This window comes from Elgaria multicarinata, chromosome 7, assembly GCF_023053635.1.
Source record: "Elgaria multicarinata webbii isolate HBS135686 ecotype San Diego chromosome 7, rElgMul1.1.pri, whole genome shotgun sequence".
In the NCBI taxonomy this organism is placed as follows: Eukaryota; Metazoa; Chordata; class Lepidosauria; order Squamata; family Anguidae; genus Elgaria; species Elgaria multicarinata.
The window spans coordinates 81,614,289-81,632,164 of record NC_086177.1 but is presented as its reverse complement, the minus strand read 5'-3'; the positions used below and the strand labels follow the sequence as shown (position 1 = coordinate 81,632,164).

The 17,876-nt window shown below is 40.2% G+C and overlaps 1 protein-coding gene across 1 annotated transcript in view; it reads right to left on the bottom strand.

Annotated features, from left to right (window-relative positions):
- The window catches only part of CNBD1 (cyclic nucleotide binding domain containing 1), a 177,657-nt gene that overhangs the window by 70,083 nt on the left and 89,698 nt on the right, over nucleotides 1-17,876 (bottom strand). The window contains exons 7-8 of the mRNA XM_063131313.1: nucleotides 11,399-11,533; nucleotides 9,376-9,508 (exon numbers count right to left, since the gene is read on the bottom strand). Of these exons, the coding sequence (XP_062987383.1) occupies nucleotides 9,376-9,508; nucleotides 11,399-11,533 (268 nt within the window). The remainder of the gene's footprint in view (nucleotides 1-9,375; nucleotides 9,509-11,398; nucleotides 11,534-17,876) is intronic.

Sequence of the window (17,876 nt, the reverse complement as noted above, 5' to 3'; positions counted from 1 at the left end):
TTTTTACCAAACAGGTGATGACAGAACCAGCTGTATTAGGTAGAAGCATAAACCAGATTAACTCAGGCTAGAAATGAAGTATGTTTTTGGAGCACAAATAACTGGATTTCTACACATAGAGGTGGTTGGCTTACTCTGGATTGTAATCAGTAAATAATGTGTGTGTGTGCGCGCGCATCTGTGTGAGTATATGGGGGCAGACACTATTTTATCCTGAAGCTTAACCTCACATTATTGGTTTCCTACACAAATGTGAGGTCAGTATTTGACTGACAATATTTTTGTCCCAGATAATACATTTGCTGTGCTTTTGAGCTGATTTTACAGTTGTAAATATTTATGACATATAAAGCAAAGACCATCTAATCTAACTGTCCTTCATTAGTAACTCTATAGTATATAGATAGAATCAAGTATCGTATATTTGTTGCTCGACCTATTAGTAACACTGATAAAAGTCCATGGTGTCCGGGGCAGGATCTACACTATTGCTTTAAAGCACTTTAAAGCGCTTTATAACAGTTTTGACAACTGTTGGGCCCCAGGACACACTCCATATACAGTTGTCAAAACTGTTATAAAGTGCTTTAAAGTGTTTTAAAGCAGTAGTGTAGATCGAACCCAGGGCCAGGTCTACACCAAGCAGGATATGACGTTTTGAAAACGATTTGAAAACTGTATATGCAGTGTGTCCTGGGCTTCAACAGTTGTCACTACTGCTATAAACTGTTTTAAAGATGTAGTGTAGATCCCGCTCTGGCAAAGATGAATTAGTTAAACAACTCAAAGAGCTCAGAAAACTGAAGGTCTCCCTAGTCTACCCTAAGCACTCAGCTGCCTGGCCCCATGTTGCTGTGCTCCTCCTCTGAGACCAGACCAACTAAGCTAATGGCAGCTAGCGGGGGGGGGGGATGTTCAGTGTGCAGTTGGACACAAAATGTGCAGTTGGAAATCTGATAATGTGCAGTTGAAAAAAGTAGTGAAAAAAATAAGACCCGTGTTATGTGTTATTAAGAACTTAACAATAGACAGTCAGGGATGGCATGTAGCACAAATTATGTAAGTATGCAGGTGAAAGAGCCCTTGATGGTGTGACTGATGTTGTTGGATTGATGTGACAGTGTTGCCTGATTAGATGTGGAGGCAAAGTTGGCACTTGGGTCTATTGCATGGTCTGGTCCCTCTATCTGTGTCTCTGTCCTGTGTACTATTGCTGGTTAGCATCTGCTTCAGGTTGGGACGTTGTCCATAGGCCAGGACTGGTCTGCCTTCCAATGCTTGTGTGAGAGAAGTGTCTGTGCTGATGATGGGTTGGAGTTCACTGATGATCTGTTGCAGTGGTTTCAGTTGGTACTGTAGGTGACAACCAGTAGTGTACTTCTCTTGGTCTGTCGTCCTTCCTGGGTATCTGTATGGCCCTGTCAATCTGTCTTTACGTTTAAGGTGCTACTAGTGTTGGTGATAATCTGTCCAGCCGTGAAAGAGAAATAATGTGTTTGGCTTGGGCAGGGGCAGCGGTGTGTGTGTGTGTGTGTGTGTGTGTGTGTGTGTGTGTGTGTGACGAGGCATTTGTACAGTTGGAAAATTTACTTTAAAAAAAACCCTGGCAGCTAGAGACGTCTTTACATTCTACTTCTAAAGACAGACTATTACAGCAGTTCTATTACTACCATCCAGAGAGATGTGCCAGGACTAAAGGGTCAGAGACTAAAGGGGAAACAAATTCATTGTAACAAAAAAGGAGGTTGTTTCTGATCATGTAAGAAGACACAGCCAAAAGGTTTGGAAGGAACTGCATTTCCAACAGAACATATATCTCGGAGTAGTCACCATGTCTCTTCACCCTATCCTATGGCAGGGGTGGGCAAGGGTCACCCTCTAGATGTTTTGGCCAACAGCTTCCATGAGTGCTCCTCATTGGCTAGGCATGCCCTACAGATAGGATACAGTAGCCAGTCGCATACCTGAATTATAGCTTGCCTTCCTACCAATCTTACCCTTTAGTGTAGCTAATGGTGAGAAGGGTGTCCTCTATTGGAAGGCATCCTCTCTTTGAAGGGCTGTCTGGTACAAATCAAGTTTAAAGACGAAGAACCATAAAAAGGAAGAGCAGGGGCCTTGAAGTTGCCTATCAACAGTTAACATCTGGACAGCAGGCTGAGCTGGCGCACAGGTTGCCTGGTTATAGCCTTCCCACTATGATGAGATGTATTTTATTTCTATTTAAATTAAAGTAATTATTTCTAAATTTGCATATATAAATGAACAGTTGCAAATTTTGTGCAAACTTGTATCCTCTTTTTCAGCAGTTCCTAAGCGACTGCCCTACATGTGAGGTGAGGTATGATTTCAGATGCATTTGTTGTTCATGATGGGCAACCAGGAGGCCCCTACAGCTTGGCTAGTGCTGGGCATGTACTGAGAATATGTACTTGAAATGCATCCGAAAATCCTCAGAAAAATGCAAGGGCTCCTTGGGAGATAATCCGAAAGTGATTCCACAAAAACAGAAAGACTGAAAACCTATTACAAATAAAGGGAGGAAAGTTGGATATGGTATTTGGTCATGTACTATATTGAGTACAAACATGTACATACGTTGCGTGCGTGCATGCACGCACACACACTCACACACAACATACCTTTACTGGAATTTACTTAAAATTCCCATAATCATGTAAACATTAAAAACTAGACTTCTGTGGTTCAAACTTGATCAGTCTCCTTTTTCAGAAAGAATTTGTTCAAAAGACTATTAGGTTCTATTAGAAAAACTTTGTTATTTGAGCTTTCTCCATTGACAGTTTGAAATAAAAATAATATTTAAAATGAGAAGTTTGCCTGAATTCATGAGGATTTATATTCAGTTCCTCTTATACGGCACCTTATTGTATATTGTGTGTCTTGAAAGGCAAGGCAGTTAACAGTCAAGTAATATAAAACAAGTAAAAATCACTGAGCCTTATCTTAATGAAAACATTATATTTTGAGGAGAGTTACACGACAAAAAGTTTCCAAGGAAAATTATTCAGTTTTTTATGAGACATATAGAAGATATTGTTTCTGTGTCATATACTATATTTTCTAGTGATTTTCTTTTAAATGTGCATGGGGAATTATGTATTGCAGTCATTTATGGGACACAATGGCCTGCTCGAATATCAAAGAAAGGCAGACTATAAAAAGAAAAGAAGACCCATAAAAAAGAGAAAGGTGATAAGAATTTGTAATTGTTAAAATATTCTTTAACATTAAAGAAAAGTCATTGCACTACATCCCAAGATATTCATAATTTATTAAAATGAAATGCAAAAAAGGGACAACACCGCCCACCCACTATTAAGTCCCACTGGAACAAGACTTTATGTTGTTTGAGCTTTTTTCATTGATGATATAAAAATGATATTTAAAATGAGAAGTTGGCTTGAATTCATGAGGATTTACATTTAGTTCTCCCTATAGAGTGCATTATTGTATATTGTACTTCTTGAAAGGCAAAGCAGTAATGAACATTCTTAAACTAGCATTATGTAGACAGGATCAAAAGAATTCATTGCACAAATAGATAGAGATGGGTAAAGTCCATTTATCTCAGTTTGGAACAAGTTGGGTTTTTACAAGCCTTTTGAGAGAATAAAACAACAACAACACCCTAAACTTTGCCTGAGAATTGCCACCCAGGAAGGTGGTCACCAGCAGCCCTCTTGTTCATTTGTTTCCCCCTCCTCATCCCAACTTCAGGCACGCTGGTGCTGGGGAAATCCATTCCACCCTCTGCCATCTGTGGGGAGGACTGCAGCTAACCTCAAAGAGAACATGGAAACCTGAACGGGGTGGCAGATGATGACACTGTCCCTGCTAATCAAAACGTCTCAGTGCTTTGATCCTGTGAGCCATACATCCACTACACCACTGGTTGAGAGCTGTTTCCAAGTTGTTCTTCTGTCTCTGCAATGCTCAGAGCATGCATTGCTGATTAGAGTTCTGGGAACTGTAGGAGTTATTCCCTCTGGTCTATGCCAGGAGCTCATATGAAATAGTGGGGAATAAGAATTAAACTCATTCATCTGATTTGTCTCTCGCAGCTGGGTAGACACACTAAATGAGAGAGGGACAATTCTCCCAGGGAGCTTTGGCTACTGGGCGATATAAAAATGCAATAAATAATAGTAATAATAATGATGATGATGATGATGATGGTCAGTGAGTGCTTCTACCAAGCCGTGCAGAATATGGAGGGTTGACTTCCTCTGTGGCATGTTGGTAAGGGAGAAGGTGCCCAGTGACTTGAATTTGATACATCTATTTCTCTTTGCTTGTGATTTAGCACAGTGTGGCCTGCATCAGAGGATCTCTAAATTAGTGGGTGGATGACTTTGCCTTTAGGACAGAGAGGACAGGGATATCTAGTCTTTGGAATTTTCCAGCTCTGTGGTTGCATGAGCAGTCAGCTAATCCCAACATAAGTCCTGTACAGACAACATGCTAAGTCATGATGGTTAAGCATTTTGAGCTAACCATGATGGCTTAGCATGTCATGTGAACTGTGTTTCCCCTAACCATGGTGGCTACATAACCACAGTTTACATAACCATGCTCACTAACCACTTGCTGCAAAATAGTTAGCAGCCTTTAACATGGCTTAGTGTGTTGTCTGAACAGGCCCACAGTCTCTACGTTTCTTTTCCAGAATGCAATGGTTATTGCCAATGCTGCCGCCTCCTCTCTTGATTTCTCTCTCCTCAGCCAGGCCAGACACAGGGCATTCCAGCAAAGGAACAGGCTGCTGCTTCAGTATATATTCTTTCATTCAGTTTTCATAGTTTCTGTCCCCAAAGACCATTTCTTAGAAGTCCACCTTGCTCAGCACCATTTAACTACTGGGTGTGTGCTAAATCAATCTGTATTAGTCACAGTTTATGCTAACGTGGGCCCCTTAAGAATCAGCCATAAACAGTTAGCTATGCTTAGGCTTCCTGGGAGATTTACAATAAAGCAGCTGTCCCAATTAAGCAGAGTGGGGTATAGCAATATTTTACAGTTATGCAGCACCTTTCATCCCAAAGCAATTTTACCAATTAAAGGTACATAATGCTCTATAATAGATGACCCCATGGAAGGATTCTCACACAGGGATGGGAGAAAGGGGGGGAATGGAAAATGTGACAATGTGGCAAACACCTGTTCTTAAATATCACAAGACAGGTGTGTAAATTTGGAAGAGGGGCAATGAAATCCTGTCCTCAATGAACTCAATGGAACAAATGGTTAAGAAGCTGTCTGAATGATCTAGGTAGCAAATCAGAGTGTGTGGAAAAGAGAGATGGAACCAAAAACAATTTGGTAGAACAATATTTGTCTTTATTATTTTGCACCTTTGAAACTCTCCATCTCTCTGGCATTGGAGACTTCTGCCCTTTCAGCATTTTTCTGTGGGGAGGGGGGCAGGGGAGGGCAAGTTGGTATACTGCGATTCAGGTTCATGTACAAAAAAACACATCTGCACAAGGGTATAATTTGGGTCTGCTTTCCAATGCAAGTCTTAGGTTAAGAGGAGCAAATTATGGCTCTTCGGTAACTTCACATTGTTTTCATTTGACTCTCCTCGTTCAAAAATGTAATATGAGAATCAGCCCAGTGGCTCCCACCTACACTGTATAAATAACAGAATGTCATCATAAACCATTATGAAATTCTGCAGGGTCAAGAGACATCAATTTATAGTACCTGTCTGAACTAGAATTTGCTTATTCTTACAAATCGGTGTTCCAGCGCTTAATGGAAGCAGTTGAAAAACATGATCTCAACAGGATCAGCCAAAAGAGTAATTATATAAATCATGTGAACCAAAAACAAAACAAAAAAAGGGAAAAAGGGGATTTCTAATGAGATTATATAGCAGATAATATATGGAATTCAGCTAGCTTCTTCTTTTTTAAAATTGCTTTTATCAGCTAATGCTTAGTATCGAGACACATGTGGGGGCACCATCAGATAATCAAACTGTTCACCACTCATGGCAAACAAAGGGATAAAAAGCATTTTTAAACAACTAATTAGTCAAAAGAGTTTGATAAAGTCATTGCTTTTCTTTCTCAATGCAGATTACCCATCTAATTCATTCTAGTACCAACCAGTTAATTAAAAATGGTATTATAAGGTTTTTATAAGAACTAAACATATAATGGATAGAACATAGACAGGAATATTCAGTGGAATCTTTGCTTCATTATATGAAAATGCTGCATTCTGTTTGTGTATACTCTCAGTATTTTAAACAGTTTATAAATTTAATTTTAACTTTGCTGTTTTAAATTTGTATTGCTGCTGATTTTATCCTGGTTGTGTTTTTATATCATGTTTTTATACTGTTATAAAAAACATGATGTAAAAACATTTTACATCATGTTTTTATACTGTTTGTTTTATATTTTGAATGGTTTTAATTTGTGTGAATCACCCAGAGAGTTTCAGCTATTGGGCGTTAAAAATATGAAATAAATAAATGAATACACACACAAAAAAAATGGCAACCCTCTCATGCAATTCCTCTCATGCAATAACATGTCAGCACATTGCATGTTTTCCTTTCCCAAGTTCTCATCGCTGATGGAAAATGCATTACACAATAGCTCTATGTAGATATGAGGAGCAAGTGAAAGCAGGGCAAGGATCAAGGTTGAGCACGTGTCAAGGGCCTACAATACAGAAGAGACCCTCCGACTGATAAGAGTCCCCTGAAGTTGTTCCTCCTCTTCACTAATGCAATCTGCTTATTCACCTGTAGATAGTGGTGGTACTGAGGAAGAGGAGATGACCCTGTGGGAATCTACACTGATGTTACTCTAACGTTTTGAATGGGTTACTGTGACGCACTGCGTCACGTGACCCTGGGTCTCTAACGTCGTAAATGAGTTGTACTTACTGGTTCTATTTCGATGTCCCCTTTCACTGTTGCTTAGTTGCAGCGCGGCTACTGATCCATGCGCCTCCTTCTACCGGTAATTTTCCTCTTCCTCTTCTCTGAGAGTAGCAGAGCTGCTGGGTTTGCTCCGCCCACTTCCTGTTCTCCTTCCTTCGCCCCGTTTGCTATCTTATCTGCTACAGCAGATAAATCACACCAGCATTATACTGTGCAATCACTGACAATTGCATGCAAAGGACTCAGAAGTTTTCCACCTTAGAATCTGCTTTTATTGTGAAGTACTCCCATACATCCTGCCTTAATTGTGCTCCTTTTGCAAAAGATTCGCCCTAATTCCGAGCCACTGCTGTGGGTGCAGGAGCAGGATTTTAAACAAATGCTTACATCTGTGTAAGCTTTAAAGATAAAGACACCAAAATTGGCACAGTAATAGATATTAGGGAGAGCTTTAAGCATACCAAATTTGAATCGAATTGAGTAATCCATTGATTTTTTAATGATTTTTTTAACATTTCCCCCCTCTTTGCAAAGGAGCTGAGGAGCGCTCAAATCACTTCCTGGTAAGCAAAGGATCACTGTAGCTCCGTGCAGGAAAATTAACAAGAGTCCAAAACTCTAACCAGCGGGGCTTAAATGGTGTGTTTGAAATAATCTTAACAGCTGGGGCTGCCAAAAACAGGCCTTCCCTTCTGCGCTGCTAAAACTTTTCAATTTGGTCACCCATCCAAACCCTGACCAGACCCAGACCATCTTAGCTTCAGCAAAATGGCTGGCTCCTATGCATGCAGGCTATTCCTTAGGACTTGTATTAAGATGTTTTGGGTGTGTGCTGGCTAGGAGCGAGGCAGGAAGTGGGTGGAGCAAACCAAGCAGCTCTGCTTACTCTCAGAGAAGAGGAAGAACGGAAAGGATTGAACAATGTGCCCTGAAGTACCGTTGCAGCTAAACGTAAGTAACACTAGTGTGCCCCGTGATACAGAGAACCGAAACAGAGAACCACATTAGAAAGGGACACTAGCAACGTTATAAGACTAGTGTAGATCCGGCCCCTGTCTACTTGCTCCCAGGCTCTCTGCCTGTCCAGCAAGCAAGTGGTAACAATGATGAGGAAGAGGTGGAAGAGCGGTAGCAGCTGGTGACAATGACAGTGAGAAGGTAGACTCACCTTGGAAGGGAGCCCATTGAGGGTGTCTTCCCAAAAGGCCTTCAGAAACTGGGAGCCAGGACTGTGTCTAAGGTCTACATGCAAGGAACGGAGACTCTGGAAAATCAAGTTCCTAAATTGCTTGAAGACTCTCCACAGACACAGGAGGCTCTCTAGTACAGGCAATTGCTCTCTACACATGGAGGGCACTGAAAATGGTGCAAAGGCAAAGGTAGTGTGCTCGTGCCCACTCCCCTTCCTCAAGTATAGACCTTACTTGCTTTCCAAATGCCTGCAAAGGGCTAATGATACCATGTCACATATCTGAGAACAGAAATATTCAGGACAGAAATATATTTCAGGACAGAAACTCAGGCCTTAGCTAGACCTACCTTTTGTTCTGGGACAGAGGAGGGGAGATCTCACGCTGGGGTTAACACGAGATCTCTCCCCAGTTTACACGTAAGGCGCGAAGACCTCAGGAAGAGAGGCGTCGTGCCCGCCGTTTTAAAATTTTTCTTAAAGTGACGACAGAGCACAGATGGTTGTGCGCAAAGGTGTTTTTTTAAATTAAAATTAATTTCTCCGCTCCCCCCACCCTACCCCCGATGGGCACAGTGCTTCTGAGGAGTGCTGTGCCCCGTACGCGGCTCCTGGCTCCACACGAGTAATCGCACGGAGCAGGGTCAAGCCACGGAAATGGGCCACACGTTCTGTGGTCTCGGGCTCAGCCCGGGACTGTGGAAAAAGCTGGCCCAAAGGATAGGGAGGGATGATCCCTCCCTGATTCCAGGATCCCCTGTGCGTCATGTGGACGCACAGGGACAATCCCGGGGTTTGCCCCAGGATATAGCCTGGTCTAGCTAAGGCCTCAGAGAGAGATGAGTGCCACCAATAAATAAGTATTATAGGGACAAGAAGGGGAACAGGTAGTGCTTCCAGGCAGAGGCCTCCCAGCACTACAAATCAAAAGGTATTGTGCAGCTACTCTTTCTTTTTCCTCCTTAATGAATTTTCTCATTAAAAAAAAGATGGAAGAAGTGATGGGAAAACACAGGAGGCTTACAAATTGAGGATATTCAGACTCACTGTATAATTCCATGAATTAGGCAAGGCAATTGCAAAATGAAGCATAATCTAGAAGCATCTTGGCTCCAGACACATTTGGTGAAAAGCCCACATATATTTTCATGTTGAGTTACACTAGACATTCTCAAATGCTCTAGACCTGAGCTGGGGCAGGCCAAGTTTGTCCAGTTCTCCACACATGAAAACCTAGAACAAAGCTGATATCAGTGACACTCACCATGGTCTATTGGAAACTTCCTCCATTTTAACTGAGCAGTCAGCTGAAATATAAATACCGTAGGCCAGTTTTGATAAAATGGAGAACCACGGATTAATTCTTCTTTGGCAAACTGTTCACGCTTCGCTATTTCCTGAAAGACAGTTTCATGCGCAAGAGTAGCAGGCTCGAGCATAGCAATAAATAAAAGGTATATTTATAAAAGAAAGGAAAAGGAAAGAAATATAATGAGGAGAAAGGCATGTTCATGACATGTTGGCTAACTGTAGGCTTGTCACTCCAGCCATCCAGTAGCCTGACTAGTTGGATAACTCACAGTCAACACTGAGTGTATGAGGAGACACATTTGGTGTAAAGCTGAGTATATGAGGAGATTGTTTGATTAATGAGTTCTCATCTCATAGATGCATATCTGGGCTTCTAGTATATTGATAAATTCAGAAATATAATTAATTCCTTGTTTTCTTATTGCCATTTGTTACAAGGAAAATGATCACACTTTTAAAATGAGAGCATTCAAGTGTTTTTAATACACTGACTTTGCAGCATAAATTAAACTCGAAGTCAATCCTGTCAGCCTCAACAAAGAGGTCACTGATCTTTTGAAGTATAAACTGTCACTTAGCAAATCAAAAGCATCTGAGTTGTGAAGTAACAAAAAGAAGCCTTAAAGGAGATGTGGTTCCAATCTGAGATTAACAAGATTTGATTCCCACTCACAATGCACACATCATGTACTCTTGGAGCATTTAGCTTCCAGGCTTTATAGAAACTTAACACCTCAATCTTGTAAACTAAAGAAATGCCCTGTAGTGTATAGAGCTACACAAAGATCTAATAAAGCATATTATCTGACAAAGAGCTAAAACATCCAAATAACAGAGAGGAAACTGCTATCCCTCAGAAAATGTAGGTACCAATTTACAGCACAATCCTATGCTCAGAAATATGCCCCATTGAGTTCTCAGATATACCCAGGTAAGTGTGGATAGGATTGTACCTTTAGGGCATAATCCTATGCATGTTTAGACGGGGGGCGGGGAGTCCTACAATTACCAGCATGTCATGTTGGGAGTTGTAGGACTTGTTTCTTTCTAAATGTGCATAGGATTGTGCCTTTAATGTCCTAAATTAATGGGAATGAGTTCCTCTGAACACAATGGGACTTACTTCTAAGTAAACATACATAGGACTGTGCTGCAAGTCCATTTAATCATTTGCAATGTTATTTAATTTTGTATGTTCACATTTTGGCTAAAAGGACCATATTTTAAAACAGAAAAAGAAATAATTTCTTAAGTGAAAATGGTCAACAACTTAATTACACTCTTGATGTTACAAATACATATTATTTAGGTTCTTTAGCTTAGATTGGCTCAATGGCAAAACTTGACCACATTTTGGATTTATATAATTATACATGGGATAACCCCCCATTTGGGAAGTAATAGATGTAAGTGATTTTGTTTCATTTTTTCTGGATAGGACACCCATGTCTGTTCACATCCAAAATGTGGTTATGCAATGTTTATCAACAGCCAATTGCTGTTTCACACTGCAAATCATCACCAAGAGAACTATGTTATAGGGTGATTAAGAAATAGTATGAATAAATAAAAAATATCAGAACAGAATGTTTCAGCCTATTACTTAATTAAATAATCATGTTTGATATAACAACAGAGAGTCTTGGTCTTGCTGAGACAGTCCGTTTTTTGAGGTTTCGTCATTCTGTCCCATTTATGTGGGAAATTTGCACACATTCTTTGTAATGTTCGCATTGATATACACTTTTTGTGTGTGCATCTTTGCAAGCATGCATCCATCGGCTAAAGTGTGTTTGTATGCATTTTGGAAACGTATGTATTTTCTTTGCACATCTGTGAAATGTGTGTGGGTTGTTAAATGCATTTGTTTTGTTGTATGGAACCCATCACAAGCTCAGAAATGTACACATGAGATGAAAAGGGATGACAATTTTTGGTTCTTGCCAGATGCACCTTATTACTTAAAAAAAACTTACCTCTTTTACTCTTAAGTAATCCATAGATGAGATTTTGAGAAATTCGCAGTTATCATCTGTAACAACTGTTAACATGTCATGTTGCATCCTTGCAGGGAGTGGTTCCAAAGTCCCAAAGCAAGATCCTATATGAAACTTCCAAAACAAAGAAATAGAAATTGAGCATTTCTAACATTTCTTCCTCTTTCTTTTGCTAGGTAATTAGGAAAATGACACAACATAAAAATTATCAGTACATTTTCTTCATTTTACTCTATATTCCAAGCAAAACAAATTATATGCACCCTGAAGATTCAACCTAATAATCACTACGGCTGGTTGATATATTTTACACAAAACATAAAACTATTATTATTAGGCATGGGGATTTGAAGACAATAAACCAGAAGTTTTTATATATGATTTCTTCTGTCATACCTTCCATGGGAGTGTTGTTTAGGGTGGCCATATGAAAAGGAGGACAGGGCTCCTGTATCTTTAACAGTTGCATAGAAAAGGGAATTTCAGCAGGTGTCATTTGTATATATGGAGAACCTGGTGAAATTCCCCCTTTATCACAACAGTTAAAGGTGCAGGAGCTATACTAGAGTGACCAGATTTAAAAGAGGGCAGGGCACCTGCAGCTTTAAGTGTTGTGATGGAGAGGAAATTTCACCAGGTTCTCTAGGGTGACCACATGACTGGATTTGCCCAGATTTTTCTGGGTTTTTAGTGAAAAATCCGGAAGGGGGAGGGGAAATCCGGTTTCCCCCCAGAGAGCAGCTCTAATGGGAATTAACAAAAATGCTTATAACTCCGTCATTTTTTAAGATAAAGACATGAAATTTGGCACAATGGTAGCTCTTCATACCAAATTTGAAACAGTTCAGGTCATCCATTGATTTTTTAGGAATTTTTTAAAAATTGAGGTTTTAAAATTATTATTTTTAAAATCACCATTTTTAAAGATAAAGAGATGAAACTTCACCCCATGATAGGATTTAGGTAGCGCTTTAGCCACACCAAATTTGAAACAGATCTGTTCATCCATTGATTTTTTAGGATTTTTTTTAAAATTGAGGTTTTAAAATTATCATTTTTAACCTATAATTTTTAAAGATAAAGAGATGAAAGTTGGCACCATGATAGCTTTTAGGTAGAGCTTTAGCCATACCAAATTTGAAACAGATATGTTCATCCATTGATTTTTAGGATTTTTTTTAAATTTGAGGATTAAATTTTTTTAAAATATATATATATATATATATATATATATATATGTTATTTTTAAAGATAAAGAGATGAAACTTGGCACCATGATTGCTCTTAACAAGGACTTTAACTATGCCAAGTTTGAAACAGATCTGTCCACTCATTGAGTTTTAGAATTTTTTAAAAAGTTTGAGGTTTTAACATTATTTTTTTTAAATGACATTTTTTAAGATAAAGGGCTGAAAGTTGGCACCATGATAGCTCTTAAGGAGTGATTTATCCATGCCAAGTTTGAATCAGATCTGTTCATCCATTTTTTTTTTAGGATTTTTTTAAAAGTTCAAAGTTTTAAAATTATTGTGTTTTAAAACTACTAGAGCCATATCCTTCAAACTCAGGTTTTCAAACCTCCTCTTTTGGTGGAGACAGAGGCAGCTGGCAGTGGAGTTTTTTTAAAAAAACAAGGGACACCAGATGCAACCAAGTCATAAGCTGTTGTTAGATCAATGTCCTACCCCTAGCTACAGGGTACAAGTACACAGCCTGGCTGGACTGTTGTGAGACTTTGGCAGAGAGAGAGAGGGGTGGGGGATTATTTGAGGCTGGAAATGTTGGCAGGCTGGCATAAGGCAGAGAGAGGCTGAAGGCAACCCAGATGCATCTGTAGCTTGGCCCTGAGGCTGGCTTGCCACACAGAGTGTTTTAAGAGTGCATCAAAGTTGTGTAGGAGGAGAGGAGGTGGAGGTGGCTGGTGGTAGAGGTTTTTAAAGTATTGGGCAATAGGTGGGAAATAATAATAATAATAATAATAATAATAATAATAATAATAATAATGTAAGAGTCACCAGACATGACCAAGCAATAACCTGCAATAAGCAATATCCCAAGCCACAAGTGTGCAGCCTCGCTGGACCATAGGGAGACTTTGGGGGGTGGGGAGAGAGAGAGATTGTTTTAGGCTGGAGGCTTTGGTTTGTCTACAATGTCTTAGGCCATAGCTAGACCTAAGGTTTATCCCTGGATCATCCAGGGGTCAAACCTGTTCATCTAGGTGACACACAGGGGATCCAGTGCTCAGGCAGGGTCGAACCCTGGATGATCCCAGGATAAACCTTAGGTCTAGCTGTGGCCTTGGAGTGAGAGACAACAGAGGCTGCACAGACAACCCAGAGACATCTATCGTAACTTAGCCCCATGGTGCTGGCATGAAACGCAGGGCATTAGGAAGAGGGTCTCAGAGTCACATGTTTGTGCAGGAAGTAGACAGGAGTTCAAAGTGTGGATGTGCCAAGTGATGCCAACACACAAGCCTTGAGAAGCTAATGTATATAAGTGAGAAGTGTGAATGGGCAAAGTAGTGTTCACTGCCACAACACCCACCCTAATGTTAGAGTAGAGAAACTTGTGACAATTATACACAAGCTTTGTTAAAAAATTGAAATTAAAAATAAAAAACAGCCATCCGGCCGGCCAGTAGCAAACCCTGTTAACAACAATAGCAGCTTGCAATGAGTGAAGATACAGTCAGAAAAGATATTTGAGGGAAGGGGAGAATGTAACACACAGAGTAGAACAAAAGCTTCCAAGTACAGCAAAACCTACAAAAGTAGGAGTGAGTGAAGTTAATTTCAGATACACTGAATCTCTCACTTGTTCTTTATTTCAGTGATTTTAACATTAAGATGTTACGTAGAACAGATTTGTCTTAAATGTGTGCTGTAAAATCAGACATGTGACCAAGGCTATGTTCGGGTGGGCACACCCCCTTGGTATGGAAACGCCCCCTTGGGGGGCGACCATGTTGTCCTCCTTTTTGGTTTCCAAAATATGGTCACCCTACCATATATACAAATGACACCTGCTGAAATTCCTTTTTCAATACAACTGGTAAAGATACAGGAGCCCTGTCCCCCTTTTCATATGGTCACCCTAGTGTTGTTACAATATTTGTTTTATCGTTTTGTGTGTGAATCACCCTGAGAATATTCATATTGAAGTCCAGTGTGGCAAAGAAATGAAATCCATCATCTAAAAGCAAGACTTGCAACATTAAGGGTGCAATCCCATGCATATTTAGACAGAAATAAGTCCTACAACTCCCAGCATCCCCCAGGCAATATGACTTGCTGGGGAATGCTGGGAACTGCAGAACTTTTTTCTGTCTAAACATGCATGGGATTGCATCCTAATTGCATTAAATGTGTGGTTTAACGTGTGTTTAAAATCTAAATAGCTGTGGAGGGGATTTGCAGGATCAGGATCATTTGGCAGGGAGGGTTTTTTAACCCTTTCCCTTCTACTACAGTCTTAACAAAAATGCTTCCCTTACCCTGCTATTTGTGTCAAGAGGGAAATTCCTATTAGCACCAATGGGAACATTCCTCTAGAGATTAATAGCAGCTTCAGGGACTACATTTGAAAGGAACATGGCAGGGAAAATGGGTTAACCACCTCCTTTCCTTAGAACTCAAGGGTCCCACAATGGCTATTTACATTTCTTGGAAAAGTTTACTTTAAATGCTTGTGTGCAATTATAAGTACTGTAAGTGACTCCAACTTGAGGAGTACAAAATGCTGAGAGTACAGTTTGCAAAACGTAAATGCAAAATGATCCATCGAAAATGTAAATTCGCACCTGGAAACTGAGCATGTATGGCACTGTAAATGGTAAATACCAAAACTGCATTTATTGTTTGAGAATAATGGTATACAAAAAAATAATGATGTTGTATGTTATGATAATATTGTTCTTCATCCATTTCTGCCTGAATGACATTTGTCTAATGCAGAGGCCAATTCCCACTCCCCAGGACTCCCCAGATGTTTACACCTTTCCCCAATCAGCGATGGGTTGAAGGTTTCCTGGCTTTTGTATAGTCTCCCCCCATTCTAAATGATTGAAATGCTTTGCCTAAGCCTAAGGCCTAATCTACACCAAGTAGGATATTGCACTATGAAAGTGGTATGACAGTGGTATATAAAAGGCAGGAGTCAGACTTCTACTTTATAGCTGTATTGAAGTGCACTGACAAGTGTTGGGGCCCATTGACACATACCACTATATCCTACTTGGTGTGGCTCCTGCCTTTTATATACTGCTTTCATAATGCTATATTCTGCTTGGTGTAGATGAGGCTTAGTTACTGGCAGTTAAAGGTTTAAGCAAACATAGGCTGGTATTTTTGGTATTTTGACTATGTCCTTTTTGCCTTCAGCTCCACCAACCACTACTGGAATTCAGACCTTGGGCTGACTGAGATTCAACATTTGGCTACTGAATCACATTAATTTTAAAAAGAGAAATATATGATTTTAACCTGAATCAACATATTTGGCACCCAGCATATATGAGGATTCTTAGGCCTTAGCTAGACCTAAGGTTTATCCCGGGATCGTCCCGGGGTCATCCCTGTTCATGTAAATGACACACAGGGGATCCTGGGAGCAGGCAGGGATAACCCCGGGATGATCATGGGATAAACCTTAGGTCTAGTTAAGGCCTTTGTCATTTGTTAGAAGAGCTACCTGATACCAGTGGAAAGGGAAATCACAGGAAGTTATTCCTGCCATTAAGGCCTCTACTATGAGTTCAATCCACTCCCACATCCCATAGACCAGTGGTCTTCAGCTGGTCCAAACCTGAGACCCTTCTTTTGGGTTGAAGACCACTGAAGACCAGTTGAAGACCACTGCAATAACCCAAGCAGCAACATGGGTCTAACGAGAAAAAGGATGAACCACAGCCACTGTGCCATTCACAGTGGCATAAATGCTCATTTTCCAGGTGCAACCCCAGGATCTCCCATGGGACATGTTCTGTCAGCAGTTACACCAGAAACCACTATGTCCTCCTGCCTGCCCACTCCCTGGGGCCAGTTCCTATATAGATGTACCTGGAGAGGCAATTTAGAGGGGAAAGTATTGAATGGGAGGGCAAATGGAGGCCAGGAGAATTCCTTTCTTTACCCGACCCATCCCCAGACTGCATCCCAGATCCTCACATGAAGAAACATGCTAAAAAAAGATTACCATCCAGGCTCCCAGCAAAAGCTTCCCTAGAGAATAATGTAGAGCTGGCCTCTATAAGCATTTCTACACAGTCACATTTATAAGCATTGAAAACTTTTACAATATGGAGAATAATACACATTTTGTTGTTGTTTGAAATATCAGGTTCATTGAAAGGCTGAATTATTTACATATTTAATGTACTCCCTTCAGATAATGGATTTATTTTCATGGTTTATTGTTAGTCTTTCTGTGCCTCAATGATATACAATATTTGCTGCTCTCCCCCTCTCCCTAATTTGGCTTTATTATCTTATAAGATGCACATTGAGGCACCATATAGCTGCTGTGTTATCCCTGGCATTTAATTAATGTACATCATAGATTTTAAAAATGCCACAAATAGGTGGGGGGAAGGACTTTAGTGCATGCCACCTTCGCATATATTGTGCCTGACACCTCAATCCTAAATCTACTAGCTCACATATGACCCATTAATTTCAACAGAACTTCTATTAAAGTAAGTATAAAGTCCCTGCACAGGAACCTAGGTTGTTCACTGTGTCATGAAGAGGAATGGAATTTGATCAAAAAACATTCGCAACTGGAAATAAGTCGCTAGTATGTATGTGAACCAGTATCTATTTCAGTCAAGCAATCTGAGCCTGTTGCTAATAGAGAAGAAAGACCAATGAACCAGGACATCCACTTTGAAGCTTGCTTGGTCAGGATTGTAAAGGTACATTTACACAGCTGCAGGAGAGCAAGAAAGATCCACTGGAAGAGCTCATCACTGTCAGTATAGCATACACACACCCTACTTAACTACAAGGACAAGGCCCCTTTGATGAAAACCTATCATTTATGCATTTTAATTATTTAAAATTATTTTTAGGCCGCCTTTAAGGATGGAACAACAAGAACAACAACACACCAGGCTCCCACAACAACACACTACACTACTGCCTTCTTTGGGTCATGCAATCAGCCAGTTCTAAGTTGTCTCTGTAATACAGGCATCTAAGGATGTACCCATCCTCTAATTAAAATAGAAAATGGGGTTCTATGTAGACAAGAGTAAAGTGATGAACGTTGGGACAAATATAACAAGATCCAAACTTGACTTTGCATATGGCTAATGGATGTGATCTGGCAGTGACTGACCAGGAAAAGGATCTTGGAGTAGTGGTGGATAGCTCAATAAAAAAAACAAGCCAGTGTGCACTTGTTGTGAAAAACGCAAATTCCATGTTGGGGAGCATTAGGGAAGGAATAGTCT